Source organism: Geospiza fortis, unplaced genomic scaffold (genome assembly GCF_000277835.1).
Source record: "Geospiza fortis unplaced genomic scaffold, GeoFor_1.0 scaffold213, whole genome shotgun sequence".
Lineage (NCBI taxonomy): Eukaryota > Metazoa > Chordata > Aves > Passeriformes > Thraupidae > Geospiza > Geospiza fortis.
This window is the reverse complement of record NW_005054399.1, coordinates 2,178,529-2,200,411: the sequence shown is the minus strand read 5'-3', so window position 1 is coordinate 2,200,411 and position 21,883 is coordinate 2,178,529. Positions and strand designations below refer to the sequence as shown.

The following is a 21,883-nucleotide window of genomic DNA, read 5'->3' as shown; positions in this document are numbered from 1 at the left end:
ATAAACAACAATATCCAGTATTTTAATGCTGATTTTTAAGCTCCAGACTATATTCAGGAGAAGCTCTCCACTGGACAAGGAATTTAGATGGATACAAGCAGCATTATTTACATTTTGTAGTATTAAAAGGACACAGAACTGCAGAGGTTTGTTTGCTGAAACTCAGCTTCAGACACACAAGTATTAAAAGGACTAAAGGATTTTACAAACCCTCAGCAAGGCAAAATCCTTTACAGCAGAGATTTGCCCAGCAGGAGCTGCAGGCAGTGCAAACTGCATGTTCCCCCTCCTAACTTCTTCCTGTGAAGTGACTTAACTACAGTGAAGACTATCTCCGTTTTTTCCAGTTGACTATGTCCTTTTAACACACAAATTGTAATATAAACCTTCTGCACAACTAGACCTTCAAATTACTGAAGTCAGCTGATTTTTAAGTCATATTTGTTCAAATGATTTTATTACACACTAGTCCAGATACAAGCAGGGTCTAAGGGAGTGACTGTAAATGACTTGGGCCTTCAAGCACCTATCACTCAGCTCAAGCACTCATGGTTTGGTTTTGTATGCATTCATTCACAAAAGCAATCAACTAGTTTCAACATTTTATTAAATGGTTGTTTCATATACACAGTTTCTCCACAGTAACAGAATCCGGATCGCCAACTATGAAATCATTTCCATTAACAGTTACAGAAAGCTTTACAGATAATACTTGACTAATTTGTTTGAACCCAAACGGTTTACAAAACACATCCAAAAGCCACAAAACATTAGTAGGAATAGACCAAAATTCAAATATGGCATTTCATACATAGTAATAATCACCAGAGAACTGTTAACACATTGCCTCCGTGCTGAGCCGGGCTGCACTAGAGCCATTAGAGGGAGTAACAGTGCTGAGCCACTTGGTGTCATCTTCCTGCCATTTCTGAACTACTTATATCCTCAAAAGCTTAAATGTGTACCCCCACCCCTTGGACAGCTTTGCACACTTTAGAGTAAAACTTCACATGAGGTTACAGACCCGAGGACACATTTAGGGACAGCACTAATGGGGACCAATTCTTTGGGTGGCTACCTTCCAAACTAGAGATATTTATATATAACGGGGTTTTTTTTGGCCAAATGTATACAATTTAATTTCTGTAGCGAAGAGGGGAAAAGTTACCACTGGGAAGAGATTTCTTTTTATTAGAAATGAACTCCAGCCTTTATCTTGATGACAAAGAACTAGCTGCTCTGCCTCAGGCCCTGCCTACTCTACTGGCTGTAGCTTTAGGGACTGGTGGTTGAGCACTCAGCTGTCCACACAGTGCAGTCACTAGTGCTTTCCCAGACAAATTACACATTGGTGAGCAAAAATGCAAGCAGTTCCCGAGCAAAACATGGTATTACAACAGTTTCAAAAGGTCACAGCTGCTCAGATGCCACACATACACATTGGTATATTCCTATAAACAATGAGGTACATTTACACAATTTACACAGTCTGCGTTCAAACAAATTAGATCGGGTTGTCCACTGTATAGATCCCACAATTTATGGAATTGTGTAGCATTCAGAGAATGGGTCTGTAACTATGACTAGGGATTCAAAAATAGCCATGCAATTGTCCATGGTACAGAACCGCTTCTCTTGTGGCTGGTCACACCCCCCTGGAATGTCCGTAACTTACAGCCAATTAAATTCTTCTGTACAAACTGGGTTAGTTTCCAACGCAAAATTAATGAAACGTATGAAAAACGGTAAAACAGCTTCTGAAGAGCTTCTTCTTTGTGTCTTGAGGATGAGTAATACTGCAACATTATGCTGAGGCTGATAAGGTACTCCCCTTCTATCTTCCCAAACTGGGAACTACTCTTTACAGGATAGTATCAAAATATACACACATTTTGAAGTTAAAATAAATACTTTAAGTTAATAAAAATTAAAGGGGGCTTTCAATTACAACAGTTATTCACCTATAGGTCACAGTATCAATTTAAAAATAGGAAGCAAACACTTTTTAAGTATTTGACAAGAATATATATATATATATACCTTAGTAAGCTGGGCCAGAGAAATAGATGCAGAAGAGTCATCAATCTGTTCACAAAAAATTAAACACATATTCAAGTTCTACAGTCAAAACACAACAACAGTTAACCTCTACTATAGTCTGAATGCCTGCACTACATCCCCCTGAGTGTCACCCAAAGGAAATCCCAACCCAGTGTAATCTGTATTTATTCAAAACAAAGTCCAAATCTATGATGGCTTAAGAGTATCTACGTGCTTATGAGAAGAAATTAAAATAACCAACCCCACTGGAGATCTACTTATTGCTCAGAATATTTCAGAGAGGGACCTCTTTCAAAACGGTAATGGGAAGCTGTCAATTTTCAGCTAAAAAGGATTTTTAAAAATATTTAAGTTTAGCTGAGGAAGAAGTATCACTGCGGGTAACATAGTATTAGCGTAGTTTGCAAATGAATCAGTGAATGTCTCATCATTTCTATATGCACACAGTGATGATTTTGTGAACCCACAGCTGCCTGTCATAATCAAGGCCATCCCCAGCAGCCCCAAAACATGTACTCTGCCCCTCCTAGCAGTACCCAAATAAGCCCAAATAAAAGTCAATCTAGAACAGCAGCCACAACCTGTCACTTCTTCTGGAGAAAAACCAACTGCTTAAATCATTTAAATAAAGGTGTTTGTAATGACAGAGTAGACTATAAAAACTGAAAAATTGATTTCTTGTATGTTACTAGACCATGGGCCCTACCACCCAAATCAGTGAGAATTTAGATGATTCCTTGCAATCAGACCAAACCTGATCTTCAATAGCAGCCCAGTGCTAAATGAACAAAGGAAAGTGCAAAGCATACTCCTGATGATAAAAACATGGATTCAGAGCACAAGCCTGGAATTTTTGTCTCCATTTTTCTCCTCCCAGCTGCCTATGGAACAGCTCTCAGGAATGACATCCTCAGGTTAGAAGCCAGACAACTAGTGCTGAAGAGCAGTTTTGCCACAAGTAAAAAGATTAACTCGATCTAGTTCCTTCTGCAGTATACTGAATTTTATCATGCCACGAGCAGCACTTGAGCTAGCACAACAGTACCAGAAAGATACCTGAATCACTGCTTACTACATCTAACTTGCTCAAAAACATAGAATAAAATTTCACAATGTGAACTGAACAGCTCTCCAAGAAGTCATTAAACAGGTCAGCAAAGAGATTAAAACCTTTCCTTAAAAAAGGTCTTGTCCTTTACTACCTAATGTAGCAGAGAATTCGAGGGAACAGTTTTAGCAGACTGGGAAAAAAGTATTTCCATGCACAAGATGATTCCTCACACCACTAAGTTGTTCCTGTTCTGTGTTTTCAGGAAAGTACACACAGTATCCCTGCATTACTGACTAAAGAGCTCTTGATGCTTTGAGACTAAAGTCCTCTTCCTTTGAAGAGGAACACAGAGATCTAGACAAAAAGACCTTCATTCCACTGCAAGTCATACCACAAGATTCACCTTCCTTCCAGAATGCTCTGTACCTAGTTCTGTTCAAAAGGAGGTCTGCACAAGTATTTTGAAGCTTCATGCTCCATATGCCACTCTTTTACACATGAAAAAGCAGACCAGTGTTCTCTCAGGGCAAGCACAGCTATAATTTTGTGTTTTTTCAGAAACAAACAAGAAATTAGGAAAGCTCTAGCATTAAATGGTCTAGTACTGACCAGGAACTGAAACACAAACAGTTAATAAATAAACTATTAATTCTTCTGTTTTTTTCAGGAAGCTGCTATTATACAGCCTGCAGGCAACAGTCTAACTTCTTAAAGGAGGTGGTATTGAACAGTTACCAGAAGCAGCAAACAGATAGTTAATGTACTCATCAGTGCACTTGCCCATGGCCATGCTTCAACCATCCTATATTTTTTCCAATTTTTTCCCCTCTAGATTTCTACTGAAGTATTTCCGGGCAGTTCCTCAAAACGGTCAAGTAGAAACAACATCTCTATGAATTTGCAGGCAACCCTAAGATAACACTGCAGAAGTATTGTAAAAAAAACCAAAACACAACCCAGAAAAAGTAACCCCCAAACCCTAAACTCAACAGCCGATGTTTTAACTCCCATGTCATGCAGCAGACTGAACAGAAACTAACAGGAAGCCAAGTGGGCAAGAGGACAGAAAAGAGGAGGAAAAGGCTGATCTCACTGCTGGAGTGCTACACTGAAATGACAGGGCCTTCCCCAAAGCCAAGCATGGCTACACACAAGGCGAGCCAGGGAGGCTCCAGCTGTGCCCCTGGTGCTGACCCCATGAGCACAGCTCAGCCCTTCTGCAGCCTCTCCCAGGCACCAAGACACCGACCCTACAGCAGAAAGGCCCCACAGCTGGGCCAAGGCTGGGATGGCAGCTGGCACAACAGTATGACAACGAAAAAGTGCTAAAAAGAAGAAGCTTTTGTGCATCCATTAAAAAAAGAAAATTGATTTTAACTTTGCAGCTTTACTCTCCATCAATAACTGACAAGATTCCTAGTGATTTACTCCAACTGCACAAGACCCAGCTTCTGCTCTGAAATACATGCAGAAATATTTGTGTTTAAAAAAAAAAACAAACCAAAAAAACAATCCCCCCACACCAAGACCTGAATTAACTTTAAGAGTAAACTCTTTGTGTTTCTAGCCCCAGAAGCTGCTGAGGCTGCAGGGCTTTTCCAATGAGAGAGGGCCTGTACAGAAGGATACAAGGCTTCCACCCTCCCAGACCAGGGACAGTCAAATCACACCAGGGAATGGCTTTGCTTTTCCTTTCCTGCTGTTAGTTCTCACTCACACTGTTTTCCCTCCCATTCTGGGATTTCTCCTTTTTTCTTTTTGACACATCTACGTTAGCTTATGGTAAGATGCTACTGAGCAATGTAATACAGACATGCCAGGGAACACACGAGGCTAAAAGAATGTTAACTTTATTTATGAACATGTGGTTTGTGTTTATACACATGCTAGTAAACAAAAAGAAAAAGAACTGTTTTCAAGAAATAAAAACCCATCTGAATTAGATCAAATACTATAAACGTGGTTTACATAAATGCATTACATTAACTGCTAGGGTCACTGGGCCAGTGCAACTAACTCCAACTCACAATGAGAGGCATTCATCTCCAAAAGGAATTGCGATCAATCAGCAACAGAATTATGGATGTTACATTTAGTGGTTTTAGACCTACACACAGTAAGTTTGCAATTTGAAGTTGATTGTTTCCATGGGAACCAGAGGCTGCATTCTTCCCAGAACACAGCCCCAGAGTTCAGGAATTTCTAGATTAAGTTATCCTAATAGCTGATCAAGTGATCAGAACCAATGATCCAGGGTTAGTGTAATGCCTCACACCAGTCTAGTGAAGAAGAAGCAGTTATACGTAAAATAAAGATAAAAAATAAACTCCACCAAATAGTACTTTGATACTCTAAGAACTATTGGAAAAGCACAGTTGCACACAGTACTGACCCAAGTGGCACATTAAGATCTAGCCCATCACTAGGCACGGATTTCCGTGTGGGATTATATGTTAGCAGCAGTACAAGTGTTTGCAAACCTGAAGGAAAATGCTGCCCCTTTTCCAAATGTGAATTCCAAGTGGTGGTATACTAAAGAAAGGCTTAACCTTTGGGAATTACAGCAGCAGCCAGCCCTGGAGTCACCCAGACCCAAAAATGTGCTGCAGGCAGAAGTTAAGAAAAGTGACAGAGATTTCACTCCCAAATGCCCCAGGCTCTAACTTGGTGCCAAAATTTGTGTTACATATTGTCATTTGCAGACAAACTGTCGAACTAAACTGCTTTACCAGATAAAGGGGAAAGATCAAATGCAGAACTTTAGAATACCACTCTGTGTAGCAGCGATATTGAAATTCACGTCAGGCTATTAAAGACATTTCTGTACTCAGGAGGGCCCAAACAATATCACTTCAATTACACAGTTTCAGGAACAAATACCCAAATATTTAAGGACATAAGAAGGAATCATTTAGCTGCACAGAACTGCCCTGAAAACATCTGGGATATTCTGGGTTTTGTATTTGTTTGAACCCCCAAGTCAAAAGTAAGGAACAGCACCAAGTTTCACAATAATGATTTCTCAGTGGTTTTTGATAACATTTTCAAAAACCATTAGGCAAAAAAAAGGTATTTAAAAACAAAAGCTAAGTGATACAATGTGAAAATGGCAAAAAATACACTCCAAACAGTTTTTATTGCAAGAAACAAAAAGCACACAACAACCTATACAAACATACATATCACTAGCTATAGACAGACAGATGTAGAACATGGCACCATGTTCAGTGTGCAAACCTTGAGCCTACAGGATCTGGAAACGATCATACATTATCTGTACAACACAGAGTCATACAGGAGAGATTCTGGCATATTCAATATGAAATACAATGCATTGCTAGGCACAAATACCAATATTCACATTAGAACTCTGCAAATGATGGCATTACCCAGTTTTTACTATGCTGAATCAAATACAATGTATTTACAACATACACTAGGTTTTACTGAAAAATATATTAGGTTAACGTTTGGCAAATTAATAAAAGGCTGCATTGTTTAGAACTAAGTGCAGTGTGTAGGAAAAAAAGTGTGAGATTGTGTTTTTACATACTGCTTTTGATGTTCCACTCACTGGCTCACTTCGACTTCTAGAAGAAGAAATAAAGGTGATCAGAATTTAAAACAAATCACTTGTACCCGACACAAAGATTCCAGAACCTGAACATCACATTATGCTCCAATATTCTAGTGAACATAGACATTTATTTGTAACATAAACTGTTCTCTCTTGGTACATTTGCTGCAACTAAAAAACTCCCCAAAATCACATTTCTACATTGTCACAAATTACTCAAGACTTACAGATCTAGAACACAACAGTGCAAGAGGAAGTCATGAGACATTTTGTCTCTGCTCTCAAAGTATCAAATCCATGAAGTCTGTACTAGAATTCTGTGTTCTCAAATAATCAATCACCAAAGCATGGGGCAGCTTTGGCCAACGTGTACATCCCTGGAAAGGCACACAGGTACCAGGTACAGGGCTTCAGTTTCTGTGAAGAACAGTGATAATCTACAAGTGCAAGTTTGCTCAAGTGAAAAACACAGTCACGTGACAAAAGGGCAACATAACAGTGTCAGCAGCACTGAACAGTGCTAGAACAGTGTTTCTTTGTGGAAGCCCAAGCACTGTGTTCAGAGATCTACTATATTTAGCCATCAAAGTGCCAAAATATTAAACACGTTACATATGCTATATTGACTAAAAGTAGTAGTAGAAATGTCACCTGAAAGTAGTTTCTAGGATTTTGTGCGATTTAGGAGTCCTGTGACAAAAAAAAAGGTCTTAATTGCCAGAATTTGCTATAAGATAATCTTGAATACGTTACAAATATTTTAGGAAATATGTATTACATTTGAAAACTTGCTGAGATTCCACATACTCGGTGGTCTGGACCTGCATGCTCCTCATCATGAACCACACATGCAGCCACTGAGAGAGTTAACAAACAATCCACGCATCATCCAAAGAGTCCCATGAGCAGAAGCAATGCAAAGGCTGCTGGGGAATTTGCATGCCAATGGAGAGGCTCAGCTTCCTGCCACTGCTGAACACCCCAAGGCTCCCAATTATGCCTCCTGAAGGTGAGGAGGTACACGGAAATACATTGGATTACCACACAATAGTTGCGCCAGCCATTTACTGCAAGGTGAGTAATGCCTTTCTGAAGGCCTCTCACCATTCCAGCAGACATTCCCCATCCCCAAACATTAACCAGCCTGCCAGTGGTTTCTGCAGTGTTTCCAGCTGGGGAACAGAAGGCTCATCTGCCTGGTTAATTTTCAACTCTACCACAGCAGTGCTGTTCTTTGCTGATCCCCACACACCAGTAGTGACAGAATCTTTGCTGCCAGTTTTGATTCTCTGGAGGGCTTTACAGCACCAGGCAAGGTGCACTGGCAGGACAGCACTCAGCTGAAATGAGCCCCAAAGCAAGGCTGTGTTTACAGGCACAAAGCTGTGGGGGCAGAATCCCGAGGGAGAGCTGGGAAGCACTGCACCAGCTCCTGCAGTAACATGCCCCAAGGTTACATGCAGAGCCACATCCATCTGGGGTTTTTTGCTTGCAAATGGTTCATGGGTACCAGGATGCTGCTGTATTGTTTGTTCAAGACACACAGTAACTTCTCAGGGTACCTTCCTGAGAACCAACATTAGAAAGACATGGTGAAACCACAAGCTAATAATATCTCCTGCTGGCGGTGAAGAGGCATGGCTTTAAGGTTGAAAAACATGCCCATTCCAACAGAGCTGATGTAGCTATTATAGATCTGGACTGTATGAAAACATCAATGCAGCCATAATCCTGGAGTCAGGATTGCATTTGAGTCTCTGTGATTTTAATCAATGCTGAGGACAGAGAATTAGGTGTAAACCTCAGAAATACAGAAAAACTAAAATATGGAGCACAGATCCCAGCTCGGGTACAGACAGACTCAGAAAGGTAACCAATACATTTGGTAATATGCTAAACTACTTCTGAGATTTGACTTTGGACAGGATTAACTGTTTACTCATTGTACTTGCACAAAAGCCAGTACCCTTTAGGGTATGGTTCTTTATCTCTTGCCTCAAACAGATACTGTGTGTTTAGAAAACACACAGGAATCACTTAGGAATGAAACTCCTTGTTTGCATGGTTCACCAGCTGGCAACCCTTGGTCTTTCCTCCACGACTACTATATAACTCCCCCCATGTCTGAGGCAGAAAAATACCTGTCATATCCTGCCCCACCTCCCCCAAATGCAGGTGACAGTCCGACACCCAGGATCAAACTCTTTTGAGATGTGAACAAATGCTAAGTTCATAAATGTGTATCTGTCTTTGTTAAAAAGGCAGACACATATTATAAGGAATCTCCCCATGAAGAGGAAAAGGAATCTCAGAAAATTTGAATTGCAGAAAAATAAACTCCAAACCAAGCTCAACAGAATCATCTCCAAAGTTACCACTGCTGGTATCTGAACACCAAAATCTAAGTCTCCTTTGGGACAGACACTTTGAAAGCTACCCCATGACAACAAACACCAGCAGCAGTTTTAACAAGCGAGTTACAACCCCAGGGCCTCTGCAAGTGCTGTCAATAACAAGGTGGGCACACTGATCCCTCCCAAACAAGAGAATGTTTGCAGTACTTACATAACGTATGTTTTGCTGGTAGCTTTAACTCCTCCAATGGGGATTCTCCTCACAATCACCGATGAGTTCTTGGGAATCAGAGCACTATCATCGGTGTATTCTGGAAACAACATCAACACAGAAAAAACATTAGTCAATTTGTAAGAATTTATTTAATATGTAATTACAGAGCACTTTTGAGAATCCCTTTACAGATCTAAAAGCAAAATTTTATACATAACATCAAGCTTTCATCCTCTCAACACATCAGCAGCACCTGTCAAGGAATCTTCAGGTTTGATTATCAAGCACAAGCAGCAAAATAATTTTCAGTTTTTAAAGTTAGTTTAAATGCCAGGAACAAAATGGTTTCAAATTACACTAAAGCAGAGTCTGATAATGCATGAGGTTTTTCCCTGATCTGTTTTAAGCTGGTTTTGCTTCTGTTTGGCTACGAAACCAAGAGATCTCTGGAGAAAAACAAACCAAAGCTGAGCCTCACCTGCATAAAACAGATTGTAAAGTCTGTGAGTACTTGTCCTGAACAAACTAGGTACCAGCTAAAGCAGGGAAACTCTGCAGCACTCTTAACATGCTTTCAGCTTGTTAAATACACCTGACTCCCCTCTGCTGTCCTGCTCAGGCCTGACAGAACAGCAGAGACACCAGCTCTGTGCTTGGAGCTGCACCATCCCCAACCGGGCTGGGCAGCTGCTCAGGGCCTGACAGAGAAATGTAACTGAAACTGACAGCACTGGAGTCTGGAGCACAAAAACTTGGGGGTTTCTGAGCTGCTTTCACAAGCAGGACAGAAATGGCTCAAACTAAATAAAGTGGTACCTCCTCCCTTAAGCTCACGATCCAGTCTGAATTAACCAAAGGGACACAAGTTCTTTCCACGCACTCTCTGTAGAGAAGAGAGACTCAAACAAAATGACTTCTGAAGTCTTGAAAAGCCTTTGGAAAACAGCATGTGCCTGGAGCCATCCCTGCTCTGCCTGGGCCTGTACTGTGCTGGTTGTCTGAAAAGAAGAAAAGCCCCCTGACCTTTTACGTAAAGCCCAAACAAAAATCCAATTCTCAGACACACTTTGAATAAACTTAAAATGGAAAGCCCTCTCCATATGAATGGTTTTCATATGGAACTTACATAGGCTGTATATGACTAAATATTCTAAAGCACCATGAGAAGTCCTTCCCTGTGATGTGCCTGCAGTGTTAGTTATTCCAATCCCTTACCTCTGCAGACTGAATCAAAGCACTGGTCTGAAACCTAGTGCTGTTATGTATCTAGTCAAGCTTTGTCAGGATGAGTTTCTCAGTGATCACACACAAAATATGAGTATCTCACAATTTATGCTCAATTTTTCAGTATATTATTCCTACAGGCAGGAACTTCCCTTAGACCAAAACATACCTAGCAGAAGACATCACTTCAACCATGAAATTAAAGTTTTACTTCTATTTCCAACTAACAGAACATTTCTTCAGAAAACTGAGAAATCATTTAGCTGAAACTAATTCCTGATCATCTCCCCACAGAACCAAACAGCAATACTGCTCTGGACTGCAGAGCAGTTTAAAACTGTGGGTGAAAGGACTAGCAGTGACAGAAACAGCAGCTCTTACAGAAGCCACATCCTGACACAAGCCCTGGAGCTCTGCTCCTCACACAGTCACCTGTCAAAGAGGCCACGTCGGGACTTTCTGATGGAGAAGGAGCTCAAGCAGTGCTGAGGCTGAGACAAACACCTGGAAGATGGTGCCAGCTGCAGTTCTAGAAGCCCAGAGCAGCTGTTTCTACTTGTGCCTGTCACTGTCTCTCCACGACTCCACACCTCAAGGTGAGCAGTGAGGCCAGCTCCACACCTACTGCTCACACGTGTCCAAGCAGAGCTCCAACAGAAACACTCCAAGGTGGAAGCAGCAGCATTGTTCATTCTCACTCCCATATAGCTCAAACTTGTTTTACCACCAGTAATGGCTGGGAAGTGGCTACTGGAATTTCTCAATCTGAGCTGTGATTAAAAGTACCCAACTAACCCAAAATGACTGTAAAAACAAAGAAGGATCTGGACATTAAAGCTTAGAACAGTAGAGACACAACAGCCTAGAATTTGCTGTTTATCCTACAAGAAAATAGTAGCTTGAAAGAGTCTAGATAATGAAGTATTTGAAGGCATGAATGGAGGCAAACTAGTTAGTCAGCTGACTGCTTCCTCAGACTGACAAAGAAATCTGACATCAACTACTGCATTAGTGTCCACAACCTTCTTACAGCTAGGTGCAAAGAGCTCAGATTTGCTGGTAAGTTTATGCTGCTTCACACTGAATGAGCAATTTAAATTCTCCACTTTTTAATTTATCTATTATAAGAATTTCTGCTAGTCTTAATAATTTGTGTTTATGTATGCTATAAACAAGTTGCTGACAAAAGTTCCCATGTTATTTTCTGGCCTGCCTTCATTCAGTTTTATCTGCCAGCATTGCCCAAACAGCTCTGAGCACTCAGAGAGGTTTTCCACTCAAGTGGAGTACAGAACTCACCAGGAGTCCTGGGAATGCAAGCCAAGGTGTGCCAGGGCAGGGAAAAGCCTTGCTAAGCAGCTGCTGGGGGAAGGATGTGCAGGTAAGAGCTGCACTGCCTGCCAACATGCCAGGCTGTCCCCACCAGAACACAGGGAATTCCCTGGAACACATTTTCTCCCTAGACAGGATTTAACCCTGTTCTCATCACCACCACTTGCTGACTTTGGGACAAGCCACTGCTGTAGCTGGCTATGAAAGTAGCCTTGTAACTTCCAGAGTAACAGACTGGGCCACTTGTGTTGGATTTTCTGCTTCGCCCAGAACAGGAATCCCTGATCTGGAACAAGCCGGCTCAGGAGGTCAAACAGCCCAGGGAATCTCCACGGCACTGTTTCCACAGCTCTGTGCCCCACAAGAGCCCTTGCACTGCTCTGAAAGGATGAGTCCATCAAATCCACCCAACTCCCAATCATTAATCGCATTACACCACCTGCCCCTGCTTTAAGGCCCTCTGGGCTCTGGAGTGGTGTCAGCCTGGGGCTGAACTGATGGGGCACTAATCTGCCTCAAAACCATTCAGCCATCCCACACCAATTCAGAGCAAACTTTTGGGTTTATTTTCTTTGTATTTTGCCCTGTAAGTACGGCATATTTTCCAAGTGTTCTGTTTCAGAATGTCACAGCACAGGAAAGAGCACTCAAGAAACCTCAGTTGTGGAGCTTGCAGCTCTTCCACAATTTTCTAGGAACACCTGTCATAGAAGACAGGTAAAATAATCCAGATCCAATGAAATGGAGGCAAGTTTAAAAGCACCAATCTCGAGCACAGGCTTTAGAGAACAGGCCTTGATAGCAGGTATGGAATAGGAACCCCCTACATAAAACAGGCCCCACCCACTCACTTTGCATTCCCAGAATCTTACACAGTCCATCAGATCCTTTCTTCCCACTGATATTTAAAATCCTGTGTACTTTTGACCTATATTAGCAGTTCTCCTATTACTAGCTTTCCATTAGGAAAAGCAACAGCTCCAGAACTATAAAAGCTTCCAGGACCTTGGACCAATCTGAATACACAGCACATCTCCACTCATGGCTCACTTTGTTCTTTCCAAAGATCATTTTAACATTTACTCAGGACTCCTGAATAGACAAAGTTAAAAAACCCCAATACTTATGTCCACACACAAGAATTCCTAACATTCCACTTAGATAGAATACCCTGGTCTAGTTGTTATTTTAATTTCTGCAGGTTAATTTAAGCATTTACATCTGATTAATAAAAACTGAGATTCACATTTATGCATATGAACCAAAGATTTGACAGACACAGATTTTGGAAATATATTCTCTAGCTATGCTCTAGAGAGAGATTTTTGCCTTTTCACATGGAAAATACCCTTAGGAAAGCTTCAATAAGCATCAGTATCACTAATATAGAATTTAAAATGATGTATTTTACATAGTTATATATTTATAATTTGATACTCATTTTTAGAGGTTAAAGTGGAACACAACCTGCCTAGCAGACCCAGGACAATCCCTTTTTAACCTCACCTTGAGGCAACACCAGCTTCTAGTGCAGCAAAAACCCCTTTCCTTCCCTGGGCTCTGGTTACATGTGAAAACAAAGTAACACCCTGGTAAATCTGGTACCATGGATGCGGCAGTAATACTTTATGAGGGTATATTTACCAGCATCTTTTTTCTCTTACAACTTTTAAAGGAAAAAACTACTGAGACACAGAACCACAGGGTGGGGAAAGAAAAAGGTTTAACGTTGCAGGAATGAAAATACAATTCTTTTTATTTTTGAAAAGTCACACTCCGAAGTCTTTACTCACATTCAAACTTATCAGGACAGCAGATTACCAAACGGAAGCATCATAGTAACACAAACCCATATTCACACCACAGAATCAAGCAGTATTTATTATATTTAAGAGAATTTATGACTTCCCGATGAACATTTCTTACATATATTCACTGTAAATGTTCTGCCATAAAACTTCAGGACTGCCCTGATACAGCAAACACTAAGTGCCAGGAAGAAAAAAAAAACCAAAAAAAATTAGACAAGAATGATGAAATAATGTTCAGCAGCATCCAAACTACGGTGTCTTTTGTTTGGAAAACTTACATTAAGAGGAATCCCCCAGAGTAATTTCACTACACAGAACGCTGATTGTGCGAGAGGCTTTAAGGGTCTGCAGAAATTGTAACTCAGTGATACACTCGATACAAATTGTTGCTTCCAAGCAATTCCTGCAAGGGGCACTTGCTTTCAATGAAAGGCGGGTAAAAAAAGCAGCAAAGCGCCTTCCAACGAAGGGAGGCAGAGAGAAATTGACGACAAAGTTCAGTCATCAAACACACTTTTCTCCCCTCATTCAAATTAGCCATGCGCTATACTCCTTGCGATAACCTTCACATTTCTCCGCCAGATTTCAAAGAAAGCTGGCAGGTTTGTTATGGTTACACATCCTGCCGCCCACCTCCCCCATTTTACCTACAACTCCAGGAACCCCAAACTTTTGCAGCACATCCGCACGCAGAACTGCTCGGACGATGCTGTGAGAGCAGCAGCTACAAAGGAACAGCTCCGAGCCCACAGCAGCCACCGCTCCATCACCGCTGCCCCCGGACCCCACGCACCTTCTTTGGTCTGCGCGTTGGTGATCTGCAGGTCGCAGTCGGCCGCCTTCAGCTTCTCCCGGCCCATGATCTGGCGCTTGAGGTCGCTCAGGGAGATGTGCAGCCCGTCGAAGGTGACCGTGTCATAGTTGAGCTTGGAGGAGAACTTGTAGTGCACGCACGACATGGCGGGACGCGGGCGGCGCCCGCTCTGGCGCGGCGGGGCCGCGGGGGTCCCGACCGGGACTGAGGTGAATATTGACTGTATAGACTAACGAGTGACCGACCGGGACTGAGGTGAATATTGACTGTATAGACTAACGAGTGACCGACCGGGACTGAGGTGAATATTGACTGTATAGACTAACGAGTGACCGACCGGGACTGAGGTGAATATTGACTGTATAGACTAACGAGTGACCGACCGGGACTGAGGTGAATATTGACTGTATAGACTAACGAGTGACCGACCGGGACTGAGGTGAATATTGACTGTATAGACTAACGAGTGACCGACCGGGACTGAGGTGAATATTGACTGTATAGACTAACGAGTGACCGACCGGGACTGAGGTGAATATTGACTGTATAGACTAACGAGTGACCGACCGGGACTGAGGTGAATATTGACTGTATAGACTAACGAGTGACCGACCGGGACTGAGGTGAATATTGACTGTATAGACTAACGAGTGACCGACCGGGACTGAGGTGAATATTGACTGTATAGACTAACGAGTGACCGACCGGGACTGAGGCGAATATTGACTGTATAGACTAACGAGTGACCGACCGGGACTGAGGTGAATATTGACTGTATAGACTAACGAGTGACCGACCGGGACTGAGGTGAATATTGACTGTATAGACTAACGAGTGACCGACCGGGACTGAGGTGAATATTGACTGTATAGACTAACGAGTGACCGACCGGGACTGAGGCGAATATTGACTGTATAGACTAACGAGTGACCGACCGGGACTGAGGCGAATATTGACTGTATAGACTAACGAGTGACCGACCGGGACTGAGGTGAATATTGACTGTATAGACTAACGAGTGACCGACCGGGACTGAGGTGAATATTGACTGTATAGCCCAAAAGAGTCACCAACCTGCTCTGGGCTTCCTATCACCATTGTGCCCTGCTTCAACCCTGCCTCTTGCAATATAGCCACTGCTGTCAGTTCAACCCATCTATTGGAACTTACTAACAACACTCTTCCACTTTACAAATATTTACTTTCTAGTTCGCAAATTTCAGGAAACTTTTTGCCCACCAGCTGCTGCTGGACAGAAGCTGGGGACACGGACAGACAGGGGCTGGGGACACGGACAGACAGGCTGGACGGGGTTTGGAGCATTCTGGCACAGTGAAATGTGTCCCTGCCCGTGGCAGGGGATGGATGTCCTTCAAGGTCCCTTCCCAACCAAACCATCTCCAGGATGTGTCATCTTCCATGACTCCAGGATGTGTCACCAGCTCCTGGTTCAGGCAATGCTGCCATGCCCTGGACAAACCTCTCAGAGCCAAAGGAAAGGCCTGATGTGCCTGTTCCAGGCTGTTTCCTGCATGCGACAGAAATGCTCATGTCACATCAAGTGTCCTCAGCCACCCACACTCACAGCTTTAAAAAACAAAACATGAACTTCCCGATGAGGCAAAGCAATACCCCGTGGCTTTCAGGAGGGCTGGGTTGCTCTGAAAGCCAGTAAACGCTAGAGCAGCATTGAAGGTTGGTGGTCTCGGCACACCTGTGGGCACCAGGGCTGTTCTTGTAGCTTTAAATTAGTTCTGAAACATTGAACTCTTTCACTTCAAATACATTCAGCAGTAAACTGCTCTCTAAGTTCTGCAAAACAGCATAAAATATGTTGGCACTTTTTAGGTCATGCTCAGACGTTAGTTTTAAAAAAGAGCAATAAACAGAAACTATTTGCTATAACATGGAGTTTCAGTGTTTACCATGATGGATTATTGGGACCTGTGTGGGAACTTCATCTCACTTAGTACTTTGCTGATTTATAAGCAGTTTTATCTGAGTACAGTTCTGCTGCTCAGAGCACCTTCAGCTGAGCTTTGGTCTTTGCCGCTTTAATTCTCAAATACACAAGTGCTTGACTTCTAGAATCATAGAATAATAGGGTGGTTTGGTTGGGAAAGGACCTTAAAACTCATCCTTTCCCACCCCCTGCCATGGCAGGGACACCTCCCACTGTCCCAGGTGCTCCCAGCCCTGTCCAGCCTGGCCTGGGGCACTGCCAGGGATCCAGGGGCAGCCACAGCTGCTCTGGGCACCTGTGCCAGGGCCTGCCCACCCTGCCAGGGAGGAATTCCCAAAATCCCATCTCACCCTGTGACATTTGTTCTCAAGCCTTGGATTGAGGCTGACACAGAATTGTCCCTGTTGTTCAACTGGAGCGTACAAAGAGGAACAAACAAAACTTCAAAGCCGAGCAGGACAAACCAGGTCTGGCACCTTCCCAGCCACACGGGTAGTTCTCCTGGATGAGCAGGCTGACAAGGTGGCAGGGTGTGGAATTGTATTTCGTTCTCCAGTTTGTTCTGTCAGCAGCAATGACCCCACTTGTTTTCATTCTGTGAGTTCAGCTGTGAGTTCTGCAAGAGGAGAGGAACTCACCTTGCCCTGAGCACTTGGGGCTTGGGTGACCCAAGGTCCCAGCCCAGCCCAGGAGCTGCTGAGGCTGAGCCCACGGGGCCAGTTCTGCTGGAACAGCCAGGCTGCTCCCTGAGCCCCAGCCTGGTGTCATCACCCACCCCAGTGCTGGGGGCAGGCGCTGGCTAAAGCTAAGCTTTACTTAAGAGTGACTGATGGCTTCCCAGAGTTCCTGCCAGCCTGCAATCAATCCATGAATGTTTGCCAGCTCCCTGAGGCTCAGGGGACTCAGAAGTGAGGGAAACTGAAAGAGTTGTGCTGGAACACTGAAACAAATCCAGAAAGCTGCTTTTAGGTCATAGGTAAGGAGCAAACAAGGAAGCAAACAAGCAAACGCAGTCTGTAATTACCCAGAGTCCAGGGAGCTGCTCCTCCTTGGCCTTGCTTACACCCTCCAGCACCCCACTGGCCCTGCTCACCCGTGTGGGCTTCTGGAAGGTGCTGGCCCCGTTTTCAGAGCGTCCCAACGCTGGGCAGCCCCACTGCAGCCTGACTTTAATACCCTCTGGACTAAGGAGAAGATTTACCCTATCAATGAGTCAGAAAGAAGATGAGAGCTCATTCCTCATCACAGAATGAATCAGGAGAGCTATAAACTCCCTGTGTGAGCAGCATAAGAGTTACTATCAGAGTAAAAGGGACTCTTCCATGATAATCAGTTAATTTACTTGGGAAGCCCTAAAGGCCATCCAGAGAGCTCCAGCAGTGTCCCCAGGGAGCCTGTCCCAGAGCAGGGCTGCTCTCACCTGAGGATCCTGGCTCCAGCACCCCACAGTGAACCCATCCTCTCCAGGCCAGTGCCCTCCCTGGGTGGTGACCCCACAGGAGAGCAAGATCTCCTCTGCAGAGGGCTTTCCTTTGGTCCCAGCCCCGAAGGATGCCCGGAGATGGGCTCGGATCAGGTCTGGCACTGCCCACGGAGCCCTGTGCCCTGGCAGGGAGGGCTGGGAGCCCACAGCATGCCCTGTCCTGCCACTCCTTGTGCCCGAACTGTGGGCACAGAGGGGGATTGCGCTGCTGGCGGGCACATCTCACCTTCCTGCCGGCTATCCAGAGGCTCTGGGAAGAGCCGGCTCGTTATCTCACCGTCACTGACACTGCGGGGCATCCCCTCCCAGCCTGATCCCCCTCCGTGTGACAGCACCAGGGTGACCTTGCTGCTTGAATTTCGAGTCACTGATTGAACTGCTGGGCGAAAGAGAAGAGGAAATTAACTGACCATTGCTACCTCGGGAGAGGAGGAGCCCGACGCAATTTGCTTTTCATTTTAGCTTAGGTTTTTTTTTACCAAGGAGAGAGAACCCTCCGCCCCCGTCCCCGCCTGCCACTAGAGGTCATTTGAGCACCGGGAGAGGGACCGGCGGCGGCTCCTGCCCTGAACAGGGACACCTCCCACTGTCCCAGGCTGCTCCAAGCCCCGTCCAGCCTGGCCTGGGACACTGCCAGGGATCCAGGGGCAGCCACAGCTGCTCTGGGCACTTGTGCCGGGCTTCCCCACCCTCCCAGGGAGGAATTTTTTCCTACTATCTATTGTAAGAGTTTGGAGCCATTCCCCCTTGTCATGTGAAAAGTCCTTTTCAGCTCTCTTGGAGTCCCTTTAGGAGGCCTCAGAGCCTTCTCTTCTCCAGGCTGAACAACCTTACAGCTGAAAACAGCTCTGGTGCCTGTTTTGGGCGGTTGTTTCTGTTCAGAAGGGCAGGAAATGCCCAGTCATGGACATGCAACTCAGCCATGCCCAGTAGAAGATCAGCAGTGGCTCATGCCCAGCACAGCCCCGTGGCTGCTCCCAGAGTCCTGGCTCCAGCAGCCCCAGAGGCTCCCACGGGCACGGAGCAGCCGGGGCTGTGCTGTGAGTCCGAGCCCTCTGCAGAGAGCAAACACCTCTGGGCACCTCTGGGCACCACTGCCCGGGCACTGGGCAGCTCCTGCGCTGGTCCCAGTGCCAGCAGCTCCTGCGGCAGCACCAGTGTGTCCATGTGTCCATCCCCGTCAGCACTGTCACCCCTTCCGCCCGAGCTCCTTGCCTCCAACCTTTCTTGCTTCGGGAATCTCTGCCCTCTGTGCAGCCTCCTGTGTGCATCCATCCACTCACACACATCAAAGCAGCCCCAGCTTCCCTCCTCATTCTCAACTCCTCAATAGGTTTCAAACCAGAATTAATTGGAGGGATCAAAGGGCCCTTCTCGCTGTGCCCTGGAGCCCTCCCCTCCCAGCCAGGCTGGCTGCACACAGCAGCTATCACCGGCTGCAGATGCCGAGGATCAGCAGAGGGAGGGCCAAACCCGAGCGCTGCTCCTCTGCAGCTCCCTCCGTGGCTGCACTAATCGCTCAGCAGACGCTGCTGAGTTTGTGGAATTGGCTGCTGATGGGACCATGCTTGACTTTATCCCTGGATCCTGTCTGTCTTTGAGTCATCCTGGTTGTGAGTCACACAGCCGTTAATCCCTTGGAGATAAGGGCCTCATCCAGCTCTCTCCACGCAGGTACTGCTGCCTCTGCCTGCTCTTCAAACCAGGAATAAATCCGTGTGAGCTGAGGTTGTGGTGGGAGCACTCCAGGACACACCTGTGGGGTGTGCCAGCTCTGTGCCACCTTGGGAGCCGACCTCCCCAGAGCCAGGGCTCTCAGCCACTCCTGCTCAGCAGCCCTGGGGGCTCCTGCCTTCCCAGAACCATTCACCACACCGCCTGTTCCTCCAAGACCCTGGGGGCTCCTCCCTTCCCCAGCACAGCTCTGCATCCCCAGCAGCAGGACCAGCAGGACCCCCCTCAGCAAGGGTGAGCTGTAATCCAGCATCTTTTGTGCCCTTCATTCTAACAGCTTGTGTGTGCCTGTCAGTACATTGTTCCTACTTTAATTTCTCCCTTTGTTAAAATGTGTTTTATCCCAGCTTAAATCCCTCTCAGTTACACAGCTGCTTGTGCTATCCATCACCAACTTCCCACACGGCAACTGGAGACCACAATTGAGTGATCTTTAACCCCCTCGACTCACCTCTTTAATCTTTCAAGCCATGGCAGATTTCCAGCCCTCAAGCAGCTCTCAGAGCTCCTGCCAGGACTCTGCAGCTCCTCAGCCTTGCTGGGAACAGAGACACCAGCACTGCCCCCAGGATGTTACTGGGCTGGCTGGTGCTGTGCGGGGAACCTTCCCCTGTGAGAATGGCTTTGGCATTTCCTGTGGACACCCAGGGATGAGCCACATCACCGCTCTGGGCTGGTGTGTGCTGGTACCCACCCCATCCCTTGAGCCTGTCCAGGGTTCCCCATCTCTGGGATGTGCTCTCCTTTGCCCCTGCTCTTCCTGGCCATGCCCTCACCCTCTGCTGCACCCACTGCCATCTCAGCCTGCAAGGCAGGGCCCAGCGTGGGTCTGAGGGGCATCAACCCCTGGGAAACCCTCTTTGATTCCCACTCTTTAATTTCCTTCTTGTACCTGTAGTGATTCATGAAGCCTGTGCTGTTTCCAGAAGCAGCATCCCTGTTCCCAAGCTCACCTAAGCCCCAGGAGCAGGAGGAAAGGCCCATCCTCTCCTGCAATGAGGCACAGGTGAGCACTGGGTGCTGCCTGCCACCTACACTCCCCCAGGACCCACCCTGGCAGTGAGCTCAGCCCCAGCAATGCTGCTCTGCTTTTCCAGCCTCTCCAGCCACCCACAGGTGAGACACCCTGCTCTGCTGGCCTCACTCGTGTCACCAGGGAGGGTGTTCTCCTCCTCTGTTGTTCTCCCCAACCCAGGGAGGGGAAGCCACATTTGTATGCAGAGTTTGAGAGCAATTAAATTGAATTCTAATTATTGTATATCACAAATTAGCAATTTCTACCATGCTAATATTAATTGCTAACATGACGATAAGGCGTATCAGGCAGCGAGGATGGAGCAGGAGTTTGCTTGCTCTGAGAGATGTGTGAAAGCAGAAATTGCTGCAGACATGGATATCCCACAGCAGGGAGAAGTTCCTGGGCTGGGGGCACCGAGGTTTGGATTCAGGCTCCAGCCTAGCCAGGGCTGGAGCTCAGAGCAGGCTGGAACTGCCAGTGCTCAGCTTGGCCTCCTCAGGAAGGGCCAGAGGGCACCTGAACCACAGGGCAGGTGTGATGCAGATGTGCCTGCTCCCTCCTCCCCAGCTCAGGGAGTTTGGGTGTACCTTGTTGCATTTGTGGAAAATTCGATTTAAAAAACCAATGACTGGTTTGTTCTCAAGAGACAGCTCCCCAATCCCTGCCTGGAGCTGCTCTCCCATCACCCCTGGGGTGTTCCTCCTCTGGAGAGGGGGAGGTGGCAGGAAGGGGTAGGAGACCCAATGCCATCAAGTTTATCCCATTCCATGAAGTTTCCATAGTGACCCTCACCTCTGCCAGGCTGGACTCACAACTAAAACCACACTGGGGCCGTGGGGATGGGCACTGGTGTCTGTGGGGATGGAAAAGGACATCCAGCTCCAGCTGAGCCCTGGGACTGACGTTGTGCTTTGGCAGGACCCGCCCTGAGCTTGTCATTGTGGCAGGTGCTGGCTGTGAGAAGTCCTCGCCCTGTCAGAGCCAACACGTACAACATCCTTACATCACTCGGGAAATCCGAGGAGATCAAAGCACGCTGTGGATGAGCGCTTCCCCTGGGAGAGATAATCAAGGACACAACAACCCCTGCAGCTGCGGGATGGACGCAGACAGAGCCTGGAGCGGCACCAAGCTGGTGACTCGCGAGGAAGCCCCTCCCGAGGAGGTTGCTGCAGGTCCCTCAGTGCCCCTGGCAGTGGCTGGGCTTGTGGGGGCAGCCAGGAGGGAAGCCAGGAGGGCAGGGATGT

General features: G+C 45.9%; 1 protein-coding gene across 3 annotated transcripts; it reads right to left on the bottom strand.

Annotated features, from left to right (window-relative positions):
• Positions 1-590: 590 nt before the first annotated feature.
• LOC102031401 (E3 ubiquitin-protein ligase RBBP6-like) lies at positions 591-14,626 on the bottom strand. Of its 3 annotated transcripts, XM_031061124.1 has the most exons (5): positions 14,418-14,626; positions 9,255-9,354; positions 7,341-7,379; positions 6,666-6,702; positions 591-2,085 (listed from the first exon to the last, which is right to left on the bottom strand). In XM_031061124.1, the coding sequence occupies exons 1-5, from the start codon at positions 14,581-14,583 to the stop codon at positions 1,969-1,971; spliced, it is 459 nt and encodes a 152-aa protein (XP_030916984.1). In that variant the 5' UTR covers positions 14,584-14,626; the 3' UTR covers positions 591-1,968. The 3 variants fall into 3 exon arrangements, with proteins under 3 accessions (XP_030916984.1, XP_030916985.1, XP_005426021.1); XM_031061125.1 differs by lacking the exon at positions 591-2,085 and having other exon boundaries at positions 4,947-6,702; XM_005425964.3 differs by lacking the exons at positions 591-2,085; positions 7,341-7,379 and having other exon boundaries at positions 4,947-6,702.
• Positions 14,627-21,883: the final 7,257 nt, after the last annotated feature.

What these genes read in the sequence shown, in the direction of transcription:
- LOC102031401 (XM_031061124.1), bottom strand. Translation starts at nt 14,583, where the DNA reads ATGTCGTGCGTGCACTACAAGTTCTCCTCCAAGCTCAACTATGACACG. An exon ending in ACCAGCAAAACATACGTTAT is followed by an intron (nt 7,380 to 9,254) that starts GTAAGTACTGCA and finishes TTTTTGTCACAG; the next exon opens with GACTCCTAAATCGCACAAAA. An exon ending in TGAGTGGAACATCAAAAGCA is followed by an intron (nt 2,086 to 6,665) that starts GTATGTAAAAAC and finishes TTTTGTGAACAG; the next exon opens with ATTGATGACTCTTCTGCATC.